General features: G+C 38.8%; 1 protein-coding gene across 1 annotated transcript in view; it reads right to left on the bottom strand.

Annotated features, from left to right (window-relative positions):
- LOC133111155 (cadherin-8-like) overlaps positions 1 to 21,314 on the bottom strand; it is an 82,178-nt gene that overhangs the window by 42,244 nt on the left and 18,620 nt on the right. The window contains exon 2 of the mRNA XM_061221308.1: positions 10,275 to 10,569. Within this exon, the coding sequence (XP_061077292.1) occupies positions 10,275 to 10,569 (295 nt within the window). The remainder of the gene's footprint in view (positions 1 to 10,274; positions 10,570 to 21,314) is intronic.

The raw sequence follows: 21,314 nt of genomic DNA, 5'->3' as shown, positions 1-21,314 counted from the left end.
CTGTACAAGAAGCCAAGTTTTTTTTTCTTCTTTTTTTTCTCGTCTCTCTCTGGTTTCTAGTGTTTTTGAGCCAATTAAGAAGCTGTCATAGAGGAATTAAGAAGTTATTAAACATCCAGCTTGTTACGCTAGATAGACGGCTAACCAGAAGTGTCACCTGCTGTAATAGAAATGCAAATGTGGGTGTCATTTGAATAACTGTGGAATATTACAACATGTTCAAAGTACCACAGGGGAGCATATGCATCAAGAAAAGAAGTGGACTAAAGATTCACAGATAATATTATTCATTTCTGAAGAATGGTAACTCGTGCTGACAAAGAATTGTCACCCTGAGATATAAGCATAAAACCGGTTAAACACTGAACCCAGTTCTCAAGTTGGTGAATGAGTATATCATGGTCAATGGTATCGAATTGCAACATTGATGGTATCAGTGTCTGAGAAGTCCTTTTACTAAAGCAGTTTCAGTGCTATGATTAGACTCGATTAAAAATAATTGTTTTTAATCCTATTTATTCAAATTTTTTATTGACAAAGGCATTAAATGTATTCAAAATAACTTTTACATGACCTAAACGGTAAGTTTACAGTAGGTCTAGAATTGACAGGAACATCATTATCCAGGTTATTCTTCTCAAGAAAGGGTTTCAGTTCTGCAGTTTTAGAGCGTCAGGAGAGCAGTTAACTATTTATATTACCATGTCAGACAATCTAGAAATTTTTTTTTTTTTTTAAAGGCAGTTGGAACTGGATCGAGGCAGCACATCAAGCATTTCAAATGTGTGAAAATCTTGTGATGATTCGTTTAATTTATTACAAAAAAAGTTGGCCAAATGGTGAATCACTGGAAGATATGGTTCCGCACTTGCATTAAATTAGATCTTATATTAGTATTTTTGTTCTTGTAAATGTGACACCAAGCCCTCGCATTTTTTTAATGGAAATGCCTGACTGATCCAATCGGCCAACAGGGCTGGGCTAAGTAGGCGATTCATGGCATCAATGATTAATATAAAAAGTTTTGTAGGATTGTTCCTGCTGATGGTGATGATCTTAGAAAAGTGAGCTTGTCTTGCAACTCTTAGAGTTATTATAAACAATGACATGCCTCTTTAAGATATCGTTATGGACATGCAATTTATTTATTTTTCCATGCTGTTCAGCATTCAAACACTCTCTTAAGATGGCTGATTGTATCATTTATCCATGGCATAGTTAACTTGATAGATTTTTTTCCACAATGTCTAGAGCTGTTTTCAGTCTGAAAATAAAATTAAAAACTAGGCCATTTAGAGAATATTTTTCAGTGGATATGGATGGGGTACAAACAAGGTTGGAAAACCTGGTAGCAGATAGAAGATTGCTTATCACAATCCACTCTGTATTATTTATATTATTCATAGGCTTATTATTGCATTAAATAAAGTGCAGTTGTGGTCACAGATTGAGGATCAAAGCGTACAGCAATGTTGAATCCGTGTTGTAATATTACTAGTAATAGGGTGTGACCACAGTTGTTAGTTGGGCTGGCTACATGTTCAATAAAACTGAAAGAATGTAAAAATGTTAATTCAGTCCAGGGCTATAGGATCATGGATATCATGGCAAATTGTTTTGTTAAAACAAAAAAATAGTTGTGGTAAATTTGTGGTAGTATTTTTACCGAAAGGTGCAGTTCACCCGAAAATAAAATGAATGTATAAGTATGCTTCCAATTACCCTGAGTACTATCTATCCATCCAGATAATTTTACTGAGATTTGACAAGTTGTAGATATATGGTAAATGGCTGGCATTTACATAGAAGCTTTATCCAAAGCACTGTACAATTGATGCTTCTCATTCACTCATTCATACACACATCAACAGTAATTGGCTGCCATGCAAGGCACCAACCAGCTCGTCAGGAGCATTTGGGGGTTAGGCGTCTTGCTCAGGAACATTACGACAGACCCAGGGTGGGATCAAACTGGCAACCCTCCGACTGGCAGACAACCGCTCTTACCACCTTAGCCATTGTCGCCAACATATAATGAGAGCAATTCATCTTTCCAAATATAATGCCACGGTAACTCACAAATATCCACAGAGCTTAATCTGTGCATGGTTTCATCGAGAACTACTTCCAAATATGGCAAATTCTTCTGCAGGCAAACTAGTTTGAAACTGATGATGGTGGCTGTTAGTAATGTTATTAACACGATAAAGGCTTTAATTTACTGGCCAACAAACAGCTGAGCAGCCAGTTGTCCCATTATTTATCTCAAAATGGTGAGGGGGTTTACCAATAAGGGGTATGGGGAAGGGATGTAATTTCGACACAGATCATCCAGTATGGACGTGAATGTCAAATTAAAGCTGACAGTCTTCACTGTAACCTCATGTTCATTGTTTTATTTAAAATCTAATGTGCTGGAGTATGGAGCCAAAACAACAGGATGCCAGCTCACAGAAATAGAACTCTGAAAGAACAAAAGCAATTGACACATCACAGCAAAGTAAATTGCCTCACAAAATTTCCTTTATTCTACAAGGAAACTGGAGCACTGATTTGTCTAAAGGTTGCTGGTTTGAAATCTTCCATCTTCACTGACTTGCAAGAGGAAGGGAGAAGACCTATAAGCCCAGGGGGTTCCCTTAGATACACTGAAAAAACAGCACATAAAATGTCCGGCAAAATAGGGATAATGTCAGGAGAATTTCAAAATGAACAAATTCACATGAGACTACATTTACCGAGGTCAGTGAAGACAGTGAATAGCTTTGGGACCTTTGAATGAGTCTCTTGTGGATTCATGTTATTGTAGAATAGTGAGTGAGAATATCGGGTAGAGTGGTGTAGTAACTATAAAAATGGTAGCATTCACCACAAATCATAGTATAAATAATTATTATATAAGCCCCTTTATTTTCTCAGCATGATTAGAATGTTCTTCTTGAACCTACAGATGAGTAAGTGTGACTGGGCTTTGTGCTATACCAAAGAGACCACTTATTTTCATATGGGGTTATAATGGGAAATGTGAAACCTTCCTAAAGAGGCATTTTAAAATGACTTACAGCATAATTGTATCATGAACTATTATCACTGTGGAATTGGATTGAAATGTTTGAATTGCATCGGAAGGTTTACCTCCACCCTGATAGGTGAAGCCCTTAGTTAAGTTTAGTTTCACATGTAATTCCTTATGCACAGTCAAATCACTGAACCAATACTTCACAGGAACCTGAACACCCTGAGTACCATTTTTGGGAACTGTACTTACTGTACTGGACTAAAAACACACTGGTGCTACCACAATGTCCACTATTGTATTTAACTGTACTTCAATACACAATTGTATAATTATCCAAATTTGTTTAAATATGAGTTATTTCCTTAGCATATTAACACAGAATGAAACAACCATTAAATAAGTACTAGTCATTGTACCTGAACAGTTAATACAGAGAGAGGGGAAATGAGGTGGAAATGAAAACGCCCAATAAAATCCCAAAGACCCATTTTGCTGGAGGCATCTTTTGGTCCCTGTTCTCTAGTCCCTTCCAAGGTTTTGGGACTGAATTTACAGGCTGCGCTTCAATGAGTTCAGGGTTCTGACCCCAGCATCTGTGGGGAAAATCAATGCTGTGCTATGTTTGGCAGGCATAGGTTCATCCATGAAAACTCAGCATACACAGAAGTTTTAAGGAACAGTGACATACTATGCTTGCTGTCCATTATGCCAGCCATCCAGGTCAGATAGTTCTTGGTCACATCTGTCCAAAAAACCTTTTTCCAGGCTCTTTTCGGTACTTCAAGCTGTAACCCAGCCATCCAGTTTTGCACTGTAGGCTCTGTATTTCTGTTTGTGAAGTCTTCTACAGACAGTACTCTCTGACCCATCCACTCATGCCTGCTGAGGAGTGTTTCTGATTTGTTGGACAGATGTTTGTGTTTTTTTTTTTCTTCATTATGTTAAGAACTATTCTGTCATCAACGGAGGTCTTCCTTGGCTTTGAAGGTCCTTTTGCAGTTGATGAGCTCACACAAGTGCTCTTACTCAAAACTACTGTTTGGAACATGATTAGATAAGAGTATCAAAGTAAATAAATAAAGGGATGTAATAAATAAAGTCACTTAGATCACATTTGTCCCCCATTCTGATGGTTGATATGATCATTAACTGAAGCTCCGGACCCGTATCGACATGACTGTGTGCATTGCTCTGCTGCCACACAATTAGCTGATTAGATAATCGCATGAATAAGTAGGTGTAATAAAGTAAAAATGTTCCTAATAAAGTGCTTGGGGAGTGTATATTAAAGACAGCATTTGATGCAATCAGATCCAGTGGTCATGTGATACTGATATTGAATGTATTGATCTTAATATGATGCACACCGTATCTGTCAGCCTCCACCTGCTAAAAGTATGTTCTTTGATCAACTAAAGACAGTGCTTAGGAAGTGTCATTTTGACAAAGAGGTTATTCTAATAGGAGATTTCAATATAAATTGGGAGCCCTGATTGCAACTGCTTATGACTTCTCTCAGTTAGTTAAAGGGCCTACCAGAATAACTGCCTCCACTCAGACCCAGATTGATCTCATTTTTAGTAGCAAATCTGAACGCGTTACAAACTCATACAACATGGTGACTGAATTGCCTGACCATAAGCTGACCCTTATAGCTAAGATTAATGTGCCAGTATTTCAAAGGCCAGATTTAATCAGCTAGTAACTAAAAAACCCTGTCATCTAGAGGGGAGAATCATCTGATCAATCAATTGCATTTTGAGAATGCAATTGAGGGAGTCAATTGGAGAAGGCTTTTATTTGGTTCTGACCGAATCTAAAATCCAGACAATAACAGAAGGATTCATGAAGAAATCCAAGCCCAAAAAGAGACAAGGGAGTTCCCTTCCTTGGATAAACTAAGATCTTTGGAGGCTTATGAATTACAGGGATTATGTCCTGAAAACCCTTCAATCTAAGCTGGACACCTGTAGGCGTACATTTGTTATATTGAGAAAAAGAGCAACAAAGGAATTCAGGAAAGCTAAGGCCAAGTTATTTATTAACATAATTACTGAAGCATACATACATAATTTGGGGCGACCCTAAATTAATATTGGAAGGTGTGAACAAATTGACAGGAAAGTCTCAAAACAAGAGAGGAAAACAATTAGAAATCACTGTGTAAGGCAGTATTAGACAAGATACAAAAGTAAATACAGCCATGTTTAACTCCTATTGCATTGCATTTAACTCCTATTGCATTGAGTTATTGACACAGGATAACTCTGCTAGTCACATAGCACCAGCAATAACTAATGATACGCAACCAGTTTTTGCCTTACAAAAGATCACAGAGTCAAAATTAAGTATGGTGCACATTTTCTTAAAAACCCCAAGGACTATTCTTGTGTTTAGGCTGGACACCATGTTGTTCAAGAAATTCAAAGAGTCACTCACATATCCCATAACCATGTTGATCAATACATCCATTGAACAGGTCAAGTTTAATTTCTCAAATGCTTTGACTGAAATCGTATAGGGCAATATAACCCAGTGTGTGAAGGTAACCTACTTTGTAGTCTGTTTATTAACAACTTAGAGTACCACCTCCAAGTGCTGGGTCTGAGGTTAAAATGTTTGCAGATGATACAGTTATTTGTGTCCATGCCAGAAACAAAGAACACTCTGCTCACAAACTTACAGATGATCCATGTTTGCAAGTGGCTCAATGACTAATGCCTGCATCTTAATATAACAAAAACAATTTGTATGTTATTTTCAAAGAGAGCAACATCTGATCCTCAACCAACAGTTTATGTATCAGGGGAATAATCTCAGGTAGTATTGAATTTCAAATATCTTGGCATAATAGTTGATTCAAACCTCACATTTAAAAAGGCTAAACTTTACTTGCACTATGCTCCATAATTATTGGTAGTGTTATGACCTCCACTGTAAGCTTTTGTGCATCATTTCTGGATGCAGGACTATCTTTGTTTTACTTCCGGTTTGCCTGAGATTGGAAATTTTCAGCTTCCTGTTCTTTTCTGAGAAAAGGCAGCCATTTGTGATGTTCTAGGCAGACTGGCTCTGTGAACCCTTGCGTGTGTGACTTGTGGATTGGTTATTATGTAGACTTCATGTATGACTGTATTTTTGTTTGACTTATGACTCTTGCTCAGCCCTTTTGATTTGTATGCTGATTGGATTTTGTGTATGACCATTGCCTCATCTTTTTCAACTCTGACTCTCGCCTAGCCCCTTTTGTTTTGTTTGCTGATAGGATTTTGAACTTTGCTTCGTCCTTTACGACTCTTGATTCCTGCTCGACATTTTTACGGTTTGTTTGACCCAGTGACTTACTCGTGCTCGACCCTGTTCGCCCACCCTGACTTTGACTTTGCTTTGGCCCTCTGCTCGCCATATAGTGACTCCAGTTATTCAGAGTGTTTAAGCTGGATTGCATCCATCCACCGGGACACCTATTTGTTATTTTTCTTTATTATTTTTCTTTTATTCTTTTTGAGGGCGATCCTGGGATTTGGATACTCAGACAGGACCGGAGTTCACTCACACTCCTGTCCCCAGTCCAAACGCCCACTTCCCTATCCTTCACCCTGTCACGACCTGAGCCTAGACAGGGTCGTAACAGGCACCCTTAATAAATATGCACAAAAAGTGCTGTAAACTAAAAAAAAAAGAACACAGTTATTGACATAAGCTTTATTTATGATTCAATAGAATCAAATAAAAAAAATATTTACCCAAAAAACAGGTTCAACAATTATTAGCAACCATGGTTTAATACTATGTGCAAACACCCCTGGCAAAGATGACAGCCACAAGTATTTTCCTATAATTTGTTATAAGGTCAGAGAAGACATTTGGAGGGAATTTCAACCATTCCACCATGCAGAACATTTCAGAATAATTCATATCCTTAGGTTTGTGCTTATGGGCGCTCCCTCTTCAGTCAGATCAGATGTTTTTCATGGGATTTAAGTCTGGAGTCTGAGATGACCATTACAGAACATGGTTGCTGTTTTTACTTAACCATTTCTCTGCGGATTTTGATGTATACTTGTCTTTGTCCTGCTGGACAACATACCTACAACCAAGACTCAGCTTCCTAGCGGTACTTTGTTGAATTCATGGTGCCATTGATCTTAAATAGTGTCCCTGGACCGCTGGCAACAAAACATCATTTGACAGTAGGTATGAGGTGCTTCTCCTTGAAATAACTTACATTTCTAAATACTTGTCTGAAATGCAAAGTCCTTCATGGTCCTGCACCACTGTCATCATTCACAAATTAGTACCAGATACACAATATCTGCCCTAAGAGGGGATAATATTATACCACAAAGGTGATCTGCCTTGGGCCAAACAGCCTTTGCAGTGAGAACCTTTGGAATACCCTTCCAAAGATAAGATATCACACTTCCTACCAGTCTTTCACTTGAAGCTTTAAATCCTGGCTCAAAAGCAATTAGGTCTATCAGCATTACCAGCTACCAGTGCCTACTTAACTGTTGCCTTGTCTATCGCTATCTGCATGTTAGTGTTGTCTGTTTACCTTTATGCTCTGTATGGCTCATCTGTTTGCTTAACTGTGGGATATTCTGTATTGTCCCCTCGTTTGTATTGTTTTATCTGCTTTGCTTAGCCCCTTTCGTGATATTTGTGCTTATTGAAGAGTAATGTATTCTTGTGACCTGTTATGTTAGTTGTGTATTTGATTGTCTTGCTCTGTTGACTTGTCTTGTAACCTGTTTTTTAATGGCTGCAGTTGGACTGCAGTTGAAAACAAGCCAGTTGAAAAATATTAGCATTTAAAGTAATGTTGATTAATGTGCGCTGGAGACATATCAGATCATTTGTAAGAGGATGAAAACAACGAGAACTTTTGGATTGCAATCGCAATTATATTGACAACATAACCAACAAAATGCAAGTATTGGATATGCCCTGTGCTGGAATCTGAAAGGGTGTACAATGTTTTTTGGGTTTTTTTTTGCCCATACCACTCAGGGACAGGGTATAAAGTTTAATTTGAAGTTACTCCATGGAATACCTACCTTCACAAAGATGTATTGTTGTATGTACACATGTCATAGGAACTTAAATAACGGAATAAAACACTGCATTTGCACTAATAAAGCAGCATAATGTAACGCTCCTGGGCGCGGTCTGTTTGGCACCGCTCACATTCCTGATCCAAGGCAGGGCTGCAGGACAATGCCATCTCCAGGCTCAGGAATGGGCAACAGCCGGAGCCCATTCCTATTCATGCCAACCGCTCCCCATTATCAGGATTGGGGCTTCTATACAATGCCCTGTGTTCTGGCCTTAAAGGACAGTCAATATTGCTGTTTGGCCACTTTGCAAGAGATCGATTGCATCTTTCAGAACCTTTTTGTCTGGTATTTTTGTCACTGTTGCCTGTTGCTGGTTTTTTGCACATATTGACTATGGGATATCCCAGAAATGTGTTATTTTGTATTCTTAGGGGTGGCATACCCTCCTAATTTGAAGATTAGCATGTGTTGTATTATTCAAATTGAACTCTGTAAATCTGACAAATTGGCCACATTAGCAGTTCAACAGTAATGAATACACTTTAGCAGTTTGTTAATTATGCACATGTTGGGCCACATATCCTGAGTAAGCCTAATTTTTGAATTTAGTGAATGAAATTTTAAAATGGATGATTAAAAGTTTGTCATTTTAAATAATGTAAAGCTTTCTGATCAAAATGGTACAGCCTGTAATGTGTTTCCATTCAGTCACCATTATTTTACCTGTTTCGTTTAATACATGTATTTTGTTTGACATCCTCATTATTGCCCTTCTTGGTGAAACTCTTTAGGCAAAATTAATTTTAACATAAATAACCTCGCATTGAAAATCATTCTGACAGAATCATTTTTGTGTTCATTTTGGCCATATTTTGAATTGGCAAATTAATCTCGAACATGACATCTTGCAATTTACGAATGCACGATGATTGAAAGAACAAAAGTCATTGCAAGTGAAGCTTTTTTGTTATTTTGTCACTGTATTATTTCAAAGAGCTCTGTTCCTTTTGTGGCTGTCTCCCACATCCCATAAATACTTAAAAAGATCACAACAACCCATCAGGAATGTCTTTCAAACAAACAAGAGCACATTGGCTCATGTTTAATTAATCAGTGGTGACAAAACAAAATAACAATCACAAAACCGACCTCCTCCCACGAAAGCAAATCGACAAGACTGTATTCCCACTGGCAAATCTCTCTGTGCCCTCAACACTGTTTTTCACCCGACTGCATGCAATTTCCCTCACTTCACCGTCAAACCGCTGGGTAAGTACTGTGTGCATTTCAATTCAGCATACCACAGTGGGAGGAAAAACTGAGACGTTTCCCTTATAACCAGAACAGAATTAAGATTTCAAACCTTGCTATATAATGGACTGCGTCAGTGTTTCTAAATATTACTTTTTCCTCAAAGATATCACTTACAGTTGATTGATTTTATGATGGAAGAAAAAAGTAAAACAGAAAACACACATATGGTTTCAACAGATGCCGCCTTATCTTAGAGCACCATAGAGGATTGTGTCATAAAATAAAACCCTTCACAAAAGCATTGCTCTGATGCCAGCTGCCATGAACAATGTGACATTGTTTAACAGCATCTGTAGTGGCATAACAGTCTTGGTTGTGTTCTGTTCGGAATGGTCCCATGAAGAAACGTTCATCTCGTGGCCCCATATTTCTGTAAACCCATAAGGTTTGGGGGATCTAAATAACTGGCAAGTGTATTTTCACAATGAGTCAACTCAATCTAACTCTATCTACAAAGCAATGTATCATCTCAGGATGGCAATCTTTGAAAAACTTGATGATTCTTGCACTGCTTTAACCTATGATGAGAAATATTTTTGTTGACAATAATTGTTAGCTGTTTTTGTTGGAGATTCATAAAAAGGATATGTTGCCCTTACCTCCATGAGATACGAATACACCATGCCTCTGCTGAAATGTGTATCAGAGTGAATTAAGTCCAAATGTAAAAAAAGGAATGTGACTGCCTTTCCAATATAAATGCAGTCCCTATAAGGTCGTAATATCTGCGTGGGATTTACTGAACGGTCGCAATACTAGCGGCAATTTGGGTGATTACTTTTTATTAGAAAATCTGGGCCTTGGTTTATTTTGTCAGGCTGACACTAGCTGCAAAAAAACTGTCTGCATGTAAAAGCAATGAGATACAACAGTTGGCTTACCCACTTGGGACATCTCTGGAACCGTTGCGTGGAAAGGGCCACCAATGAACTCAGGCGCATTGTCATTGATGTCCTGTACTTTGATAGTGAATTCTGAGGGTGGTTCCATGGGCTCGTTGGTGTCCCTGTTGATGACTTGCGCTGTGAGAGTATATTCAGCCTTCTCTTCCCTGTCCAATCTCTTCATGGCGTGGATGTCGCCTGTCTTCTCATTGATGGCAAAGATGGTCCCTGCTCCCTCGCCAGCCAGAACATACTTGATGTTTTTGCCACCGATGTCTAAATCAGTGTGAAGCTAAAGGGAGAAATGGTAAAGGAAAATTTGTTACCATTTTATTCTTAGTGTGTCAATTAATTTGGTTAGCATAGATATACCCTGAGTGCAATATGCTGCAGCCACACAGAGGTTAGATCTGGAGACACAGCAGGGTACAAATAAATTGTGCACCCCTGGTATAAATTTGTTAAAATGAATCTGTATGTGATCAAATCAAACCTGAACTCCAAATGCAGTCAAATATGAGACATTTCTGCACATTTTAAAGCAAGATTGCTTTTTATTATCAGTTTTTTACTGCTTATAAATGATTTTTAAAAATAAAATAAAAGTGCAAAAGTTTGGGAAACCTTTTGGATTATTATTTGTTGCTTTTTAAAAAGTTGATTACTAAGTCCCAGACCCAGGTGATTTATTTGTTATGGCTTCAATGAGTCAGGTGAGTATAATTCCAGGGCTGAGCTTTTAATTCTGAAGTAACTCCATGACTTCTGAAGTATCCAACTGCAGTGGCTGTTCTGTCTGGTGTTAACAACCATGGGTTCCTCTAAACAGTTGTCCAAGGATTTCAGAATGAAGATTGTTCATTTCTACCAAGAAGGAGAAGGCTACAAAAACTCTCAATATTTCAAACTGCCTATTTCCACTTTCAGAAACATTATCAAGAAATGCAAGATAAATAGCACAGTTGAAGTCAAGGCAAGGTCTGGAAGGCCAAGGAAGATTTTAGATAGAATGGCCCGAGACCTGGTGAGAAATGCTAAGAAAACACATCACTACAAAAGAGCAACAAAAAAGAGTATCAAACACAGGTTTAGCTGTTTACACGACAGCAATACTACATACTTTAAACAACAAAGACCTACATGGCAGAGTTGCCATAAAAAATGACCTCAACACAAAATTAAGCATCTGAGTTATGAAAAAGAAAACATTGAAGCCTTTTGGAACAATGTGCTTTGGACTGACAAAACCAAATTTGAACTTTCTGGTCACCACCAAAGAAGATATGTTTGGAGAAAAAAAGGTGAAGCCTTTGTAGAGAGGCATGAAGGTGCCTCTCCATTATGCTTTGTGTGGCAGCTGGGGGCACAGGATATATTGTGCGAGTGGAAGGAAGAATGGATTCCACCAAATATCAAGAAATTCTAGAAGCTAATGCTCAAAGGTCAGTCCTGACATTGAAATCAATTAAAATCAACCATGAAGTACCTCCAGGTTTTGGAATGGCCACCACAGTCCCCAGACTTGAATATCATTGACAATATGTAGAGAGATCTCAAACATGCCATACATGCTTGGAGGCCGAAGAATATTTCTGAGCTAAAGGTGTTTCTTCTGCCAGGAAGAATGGGGAAAAATTCCAAAAGCGAGAATTGAAAGACTCTTAGCTGGCTACAGGAAGCGTTTACATCTTGCTTTAAAATTTGAAGAAATGTGTCATGTTTAATGTTGTACCATTTAGAGGTCAGGTTCTTCTCTTCACTTAGATATTCATTGTAAAAAGGCTTTTTGACCAGAGGTGCCCAAATTTGTGCACACTACTGTAGGTCTTGTGAATGTACTGGTATCTTACTGTGACAGCTGAATTGGCAAAGCTTGCTGACAAAAGCAAAGGCCAGACAGAAGCATCAGCTTTCAGGCAATGTTTTGATTTCATCTCCTATACCACTGTTATTTAGTCCTTAATCTATCACTGTTTGGGAGTCAAAGTAAATCTCTTCTCACACAATGTTTTATTTTGCCATTGACAGCTCAGCCAGAGGTATTCACCTGCAAATCTTTTCTTCACAGAGGTCGAAGTGTTATCGTGTCAAAATGTGCAGCTTCCTACTAAACACACTGGGATTAAAAAAATGGACAGCAGTCACAAAAGTGGGTCATATACTATAGAATTCTCATGTAGTTGATTCTTGAATTCTTGAACTATGTTCCAGGACATGAAAACAGTTTGTATCTGCCATAGCAATTGACATTGCAGAAATGTGTAATCTACACTGTAACCAAGTTCCCAAACTCAAGGAAGTACATGAGCATAGACCTCATCTTAAGAAAATTGAGCATTTAATTTGTATAAAAAATTGTTTAACACTCTCATACTTCATTATTAATCTGAGGACATGCATCTGATTAAATGCTGAGTAACTGTATAGCTTTGCTTGTGAGTATGGCTTATAAAATTATCAGTTAAAAATACATGTTGAATATCATTAGGTTACTCTCTGTACTTGATATTTTCACTTTAATTACACTTTAATATCTAAAATGCATTGTTTCACTGGTATATCAATGTTATCATATATCATATTAGCCCATCATATCAGCCATACAGTAATCTTAGTTGATCAAAAGATACAAACACATTTGTATTAAATTATTGGCTGACACCAATACAACCCTAATGTTATTGCACATCCCTGATCTCATGTAGTTCTGTAAAATGCAGACAGAAACCTCCATATTAAGGAAAAAGAACAAGCAGACAATATCTTCACACAAACCCAACTGGATCTTTCCATAAGATGTCTGGCAGAAGTAATTCCCCAGTGACATGAGTGGTGAAAAAATCTAGATGAGTGAAAGGTGGCACCTTGTTTGTCACCTGCTTTCACCTCCTGGTGTCACAGATGTTTCCATCCTGAGCAAGAATTGCTTTTGAAGCATATGGTTGGAAAATATGGTTTCAAACTGGGAATTTATTCTGTGCCAAAGGTTTCCTTTCTTTTTACTGTGACTGAATAATTGACAGGAGGTCTTGTCAGTCCAGGAATGAGTGGCATGTGGTTCATACACAGCAGCAAGGTGAAAAGCTACAGGAACAATCTTTTGAGAGACTGGCCTTTTTCTTCAAGTAATAAACACAGTTGAATCCCAAAGAACAGGAGGTTGGGGAATTCTGGTTGTTCTCCAGTGTGGCTGAAAATTAGCCACCTTTTTTTAGAATATATTAGTACTTTCTACATGGGCATTTTCACGCATTAATGGAAACAACCCTGAGAGCTCCTGGTTAGGACCTGGGGTTCGAGTCATGAATGCATTGAGCTGAAATGATTCACCAAGTGTTTGAGAAGGAAAGTTCCATACATACTCTCTCAAATACAGTACATGTTTCAGAAAGCACAATAAACTCTCCTACTTGGACATTATGTTTTCTATTTGATAATATAGACAGGTGAAGAATTCAATTTTGGTGGCACGGATGGTGCAGTGGGTAGCACTGCCGCCTGGGTTCGAATCCCCATCGGCCGGGGCCTCTCTGTGCGGAGTTTGCATGTTCTCCCCGTGTTTGCGTGGGTTGTCTCCGAGTACTCCGGTTTCCTCCCACAGTCCAAAGACATGCAGGTAAGGCTGATTGGAGAGTCTAAATTGCCCATAGGTATGAGTGTGTGGCCCATAGGTATGAGTGTGTGAGTGAATGGTGTGTGTGCCCTGCGATGGACTGGCGACCTGTCCAGGGTGCATTCCTGCCTTTCGCCCAATGTATGCTGGGATAGGTCCAGCCCCCCTGCGACCCTGTTCAGGATAAGCGGGTTAAGATAATGGATGGATGGATGGAAGAATTCAATTTTGTTGGTTTTATCATGACCACAATATATCATTGACTATATCAGTCCTAGATTCTGTTATTAGCGAGATTTCATTCTAAATGTGTGAAAAAATGACAAAACAATGTACACCATTGGCTAAGCTACCTGTCCCTATTGAAGTTGAACGAAAGTTTAATCAGGTAGGACGGCTACGCAATTGCCCCTTCACTGCTTCTATCTACATTTCTGAAAGTCACATTACAGCTTACACCTGTCCTTTCCAACTCTGAAACCAGGCTTTGCAGATTCTTTGAAATTATCTTCTTCACGTCCACTAGCAGTGGCTCATGCATGCGTGATGAGCTGATCTGATGGTATATGGTGGTGTTGAAGGTGTAAATATAGCATCAGTTGGCTCCTTCTACCTTGCAAGTGTGCAGAGTAACAAGCATAACGGTTATGGGAGTAGTGTTGCCAAGCAGGCAAGCATTCACAGATGCTTCCAAAGTATCTGCCTCATGTCCACTAGCAGTGGCGCACTATCATTTTTTGGCAAAGCTACCTCACGGTGCTAAACTAGTGTCATGGTTATGGAAGCACATTTGCCAAGCTGGCAGACCACCAGAAATTATAAGCCGTAATCTTTTGGGGGCTCTTCTCCAAATCTAAGGTCACCATTTATTTTGGGGGATGGCTCATCACCACTGCCTGCTCCAGCGCTAAGCTAGCAACATGGATACGGGAGAAAGCTTGCCAAGCTGGCAGACCACCACAGACTACAAACCATAATTTTTGGGGGCCTCTTTCTTCTCACAATCAATGTTATTTCACATCATTTCAATGTCGTCATGTTTGTGTTTTATTCCAGGTTAGTACAACCATCAATGACTCTGCCTCTGCATCACTATTTATTTTACTTGGGTAGTTCAACTACTGTATAACTGATGAGACATACAGATGATGTACTCAGGACCAATTACCTTTTCAGAAAATGTATGAATTGTTCAGTGATCACTTTATTACATTTAGCTGTACACCAGCTTGATAATACACATATTTAAATCAACCAATCATGTGGCAGCAACTAAATGCATAAAAGCATGCAGATGTGGTCAAGAGGTCCAGCTGTTTTTCAGACCATATGTCAGAATGGGGAAGAAATGTGATCTAAGTGACGTTGACTGTGGAATGATTGTTGGTGCCGGACAGGGTGGTTTGAGTATCTCTGAAACTGCTGATCTCCTGGGATTTTCATGCACAACAGTCTCTAGAGTTTGTAGAGAATTATGCAAAAACCAAAAAACATCCAGAAAGCAGCACTTCTGCGGGCAGAAACATGTTAATGAGAGGGGTCAGGGGAGAATGGTCAAAGAACTGGTTGAAGCTAACAGTAACCCAAATAACGACACATAACAACAGTGTTATGCAGAAGACCATCTCTGAACACACATGTCAAACCTCTAAGTGGATCAGCTACAGTAGCAGAAGACTTAACAAGTCTAAAAAATAAGTCTAATAAATACCTAATAAAGTGCTCACTGAGTGTATTTACCCGACACATGCCGGATGACACCTCTGGGAGGAACATAATTGCTGGTCACAGGGATCATTGGCAATTCCAGTTTTCACTGCGTGTGGTTTGCCGATAGGGAAAGGTCTACAAACAAACACAAATCTTTTTTCTTCCCCCGCATGGCTTCCAGGCAAAAATAGCACACCAAAATAACCAAGATAAAATAAACCAAACCCTGCAAAAGCTTTTCAGCCTTTCTGCTGTCCAACTCCTAGGCTTTTCATCCTTTAGCCTTTCAGAGAGGTTGCGTTCCCTTCATTCACGCTCTCTTAGACTCTCCAGGCTGATCCGTTGCAACCCAGATGTGTGTGCCCACTCAAGTGTTAGGCATTCCCCAGACTGACGCTTTAGTCAGTAAATCAGTGATATAATTGAATTTTTTCCTTATATAATGAATCTGGGACCTGGGTATTTTGAAAGTGATCGATTATATCTCGTGTCAGGCAGCTGTGTCAGATTTGTAAAAGGCATCAAGTTTGATACAAGCTCTGACCACATTAGTTACAAACCCACTGATACATCTGAAATGTAGAGACTTTTACTTTTACTGTCCATTGTGAAAAGAATGTCTCTGGAAGAATAATAATCACTTCTAGAGACAGGATTGCGTGGGAGTAAGAGGAACAATCAGAGTATGCTTAATGAGGACCATATCCTCAAATCCCATGAAAAACCTTGCATGGTAAAATTATGAGTGTGTTCCTTGTCAGTGGAAAACTGAATCTTTCACCCCAAAATCTGAATAGTGAATCGTTAGGTATGCTTGAATGGCATGTATTCTCCTGTGTGATGAGATGTAAATTTAAATAAAACCGCAGTCTCCTGACAGACCTCAGCAGCAATGTGTCAGGGCAGGCAAGGTAGGAACAGGACATTGCTACCTTTACTGTGCCACCTGACTTCACTTAAGTCAGTGCACATAAAATAATAAATAAATGCATAGTGGCTGAAGAAAATGGAGAAGGCTGATAGAAAGGCAGTAACTTATTTGTCTCTCGGTGTAAGTTTAACGGCCAATCATGCACAAGTTTTCTTTAGAGCTGAGTTTTACTTGATTTTCTCAAGGTGCGACCTGGTGTGTGTGGGCGAGTGCCCTACATTATTCAAATCGCCTCTTCCGGACACCAGCCTTTTCACTTCTTGTTTAAAGCACCTGCCAATGCAATGTCACTTAAATGTATAGGAAGTAAATTGAACCCCTCACCCTCATTCAAATTCCCTCATTCCTCAACTATGACTTTTAATGTTCTGTTAATTATTCCATTGTTCAGCTGTTCCCAGTTCTCTAATCTGTTCATCTTTTATTCATGTCAGTCAACTAGATTGTGGATGCAGACTAAACCTGAAGCATGGAAGTATCTTGCTAGATTTTGGTTACCCACTTTGTGAACACCCTGTGGTTGGACGATTGATTTTTTTTTTCACAATGGGGACAATACATTTGGCTCGTGCTGGAGCTGCTGGGTGCCCTGCTTCTATGAACATTGTACAAACTTCCTCTGAAGCGCACCTCCCCATGTTTTATCCTGTCTTGCAATCCTTTGCATGGATTGTCCTTTCATCTGCATCACCTTATCCATCATTGAAAAGCAGTAAGACCAAAGAGAATACAAGACCAAAGACATATCAAGCATTGATTGAAGAAGACTTTCGAGAAATTGAATGCAAAATAAACAAGAAACAAGCCTAGGGTGTGCTTCTGAAGACAAACCTTTGGGATTTGAGCATGAATGTCAATTGCCAATCGTGTTAACGGCAATATAATACATTAAGTGGCGATTTGGGACTTATTCCTTTCAGGGACTTGTCTTCTAACAGTGCTGCTTTTATATGAAATACAGCTATATACACTCAGTGAACACTTTGAGGTATTTTTAGCCTTATTAAGTCTCCTGCTGCTGTAGCCTATCCACTTAGAGGCTTGACACATTGTGTGTTCAGAGATGCTCTTGTGCATACCACAGTTATAATGTGTGGTTATTTGCATTACTCTCACCTTCCTGTCAGCTTTGACCAGTCTCGCCATTCTCCTCTTACCTCTGACCTCTCTCATTAAAAAGGCATTTCTGCCCGCAGAATTGCTGCTCACTGGATGTTTTTTTTGTTTTTCGCACCATTCTCTGCAAACTCTAGAGACTGTTATGCATAAAAATCCCAGGAGATCAGCAGTTTGAGACTCAAATCACCCTGTCTGGCATCAACAATCATTCCATGGTAAAAGTAACTTTTTTCCCAATCTTGATGGTTAATGTGAACATTAATTGAAGCTCCTGACCCGTATCTGCATGATTTTATGCATTGCGTGTCTGCAACACGATTGGCTGATTAGATAATTGCATGAATAAGTAGGTGTATATTGAGAAATCAGGTTATTAGCTTGTGAGGGACTGAATCCTCCTGTTAATATATAGTAAGTGCAGCAATGCCTGATTTTACACTTTCCATAGCTAAAAGGTGAATGCAAGAGATGACTCCTTAAGACATAGCACAAGCCCTGGTCACAACTAGTCAAATCCAATCTTTGACATGTCTACATTCCACTGAAGTGTTTCTCAAGAACTTAGGACAGGCAATGTCTTTCCAGGTAAGTGCCACGAGGCAAGTCAATTGCAAAGACCGGCTGCTTGTATTAAAGTGAAACTACTTCAGGAAAGGAAACTCTGCTGGTTTGCATTCTGACATAACACTTTTGATGTAAGAAGCAGATGGCACTTTACATGATAGATGATATCCACTCCTATTCTTGGAAACAATTTTCCTTCCAGTTCATCCACTGAGAACACTATGCAGCCGCCGATGTACGGACTTGGTTTCAGGTCCCTGCATTTTATCTTCTCATTATAAATACATGATCAGTCTGCAGGAAAAACTGCCACAGTGCAAAGGAGGGAACAATAGCTCTAATGACTCGTGCTATTGAAGCGAACCCTATCGGCCTTGAATTCAAAGATCACTAGGATCACAGTTAGCTTGACCGAGGCACAGACAGGCTAAGACATTGGTCTTATTGACTCAAAAAACTGCTTTGTATCATATGGAAATTAATTATCTGATTGGCAATGAGCATGAGCTTGCAGATGTTCAAGAAAGAAAATGTGGAAAAGCTGTACACAGCTAAGGTCCAGGTGAGAACTCACTGTTACATTTGGCCAGTAAGCAAATTCTTAATGGAGACATGTTTACAGCTAATGTCATAGTTGCTTGTTTTATTACTGTGCTCAATGTATGTTTGCATTGGTGAGCTCTCTGATGTAAAAAAAGTGATTTTGAACCTCAATATCAATTCAAAACAAAGCTCAATGCCACTTCACAAGTGCACTACAATTGCTACAGGCTCACCAAATACTGATTTTGGTATATGCACATTACGCCATTACTATGCTGTGGATTCCCATAAAAGCATAAAATAAGACTTTATTTGCACAAAAATAACATCCAACAGATCCTGAGATAAGACCCCTCACTCTGTTGGTCATTTTGAGACCGACTATGATTTAAATAACCATCATTAATCCAGACTAGGGATGTAGTGCTAGTCTGTACTGTTAACTAAGTTAACATATGGACTATTATCAAGTATTAAGCAAAACACAAACAATGCAAGTGGGCTACAATTTATAAACATTATTCAGCCAGTGGGTAAAAAAAACTAATAGTGAGGCTTCTGCTCTGATTATATCTGTATCTGGCATTATCTGTTCAATCCAAATAATGTATTCGCATGCAGTTACAACCCTAAAACAGACAAGCATATTTCTATACTGTCAATAGACTTAACAATGGGAGATACATTGCTAACTTATATATCAGACTACCTTCTAAATTAGCATGATAACAATTGGAAACCATTATGTCTAAGCAGCAGCCTGTCAGTCACACACTGAAGTGGCAAGCAGTCTGTGTTCAACCCAGTAAAGCAAGGGAAAAACTACAGTTCTGTAGGCAAAATCATGTAGCTAGCCAGTTATCTTAATGATCGGTAGCCTACCACATTTTCTTTGCTGTCTGATAGCTAACTATAAGATACAGCTGGGGTCATTGTGTTAAATTGGTCTGCATTTTGGTCTGCCTTTGTTCAGCAACTAGCTAGGTAATGCCAGCTTTCATTCATTTTATCAGTTAGTGTAACCAGCGACTGGAAGTAGCAGGCTTCTAAGTAGCTAGCTAAGTTTATGGTATTTATTTAGCTATGTATGCTAACATGTTATGGTTTGAGATCATACTCCTCGGTAACTAGTTATATTTCAATGTAGTAAATGTATTAAACATTTTCATGCCAGGGCTCCAGACTGCGACTAAACAAAATAATTTTCCAGAAAACTGCTATGCAGCAACAGGAAAAAGGATATACCATTTAGATACAGTATTTTTCTTTTGTGATGCTTAAGTGTGTATGCTTGTGCGTATGCATATGTACATGTGTGCTCATTTATCATTTGATATCATCAACAATTTGTGTGCCAACTTGATTCTTATTGGAAAGTTCTGAAAACTGAAGTGTGCTCTCTCACAAGCATAAGCATAACATAACTTTGTGCAGACAGAGATTTCACTAACTTCATGGTAAATCCCTGTGTACTGAAGACAACCACAGAGCAGCCATAATTAAAGAAAACAATGGTTTTCTTACAGCTGAACTAATTAAATTAGAATATGTTTGATTTTCATGAAGTACAGATGGAACCTGTAGCACCTCTCATTTGATATGGGATTTTGTAATGATGGAGTGTTATGTTAGCCCAGATGGCACAGCTTTGATTTATGATTCATATCTATTTTTGAGCAGCTGAATCAATGAGCAGTGATGGCAAACAAACTTCCAGTTTTCTTGTATGATATCCATATCATTCACAAAATAAAGCAAGTATGCAGATGCTTGAGCCTGTGAATTTACCTTGACCACTGGTAGCACATTAAATGGCATTTCCACCTTACAAAAAGACGAACTGAAGTTATGGCAATTTCCCCAGACAAGAATATATATTATTAAGAAAATCAAAAGCTACCATATTGAAATTATAGTTATATTTAGCAGATAAACATATTTGAGTGAAAAGACCAGCTGTGGTAAAGAATGGTTCAGGTGGACAGATAACTGATGCATAGTTGCCTAATTGTATAATTGTATAATCTTATGTGTTTAATCACATGCTTCATGAATGCAGTCCCATAAGCTGTCAGAGATGATAACAGGCAAGGTGGTTGAAGACATGGAAGGTAAATATGACAACTCCATACTGCAGCAAAGAGGCTGTGAGCCATAAACAGTTGCCTGGACAAGGCAATTTGTCCACTGGCACAACTTGAAAATGACAACGAGCATATTTATTTTTACCATTCATATTTATTTTTCCCTTTTTGATCACTTTTCTCTGGTGCCTTTAGATAATTGGAACACTTCATATTTGTACAGACTTTTCAGATAAGGAACTGAGGGTGAGGCAAACATAATTAAGCAGTGTCCGTAGTGTGTCTGTCGGCACTGATGTAAGGGCGAGAGGAATAGAAAGATCTTCACTGAAGCAAGTCTTCCACAGCCGATGTCGAGTTGAAAACAGAATTACAGTGTGTTGTTTCAAGTTGTCATATTCCCTCTGAGTAAGTACCGTCTGAAGGAACGGTGCACACTGAGTCACACTCATTTCATAGATTGACTCTTCCTG

This window comes from Conger conger, chromosome 15 (genome assembly GCF_963514075.1).
Source record: "Conger conger chromosome 15, fConCon1.1, whole genome shotgun sequence".
Classification (NCBI taxonomy): Eukaryota; Metazoa; Chordata; class Actinopteri; order Anguilliformes; family Congridae; genus Conger; species Conger conger.
The sequence above is the reverse complement of the archived record's forward strand: the minus strand, read 5'-3'. Positions and strand labels throughout refer to the sequence as shown.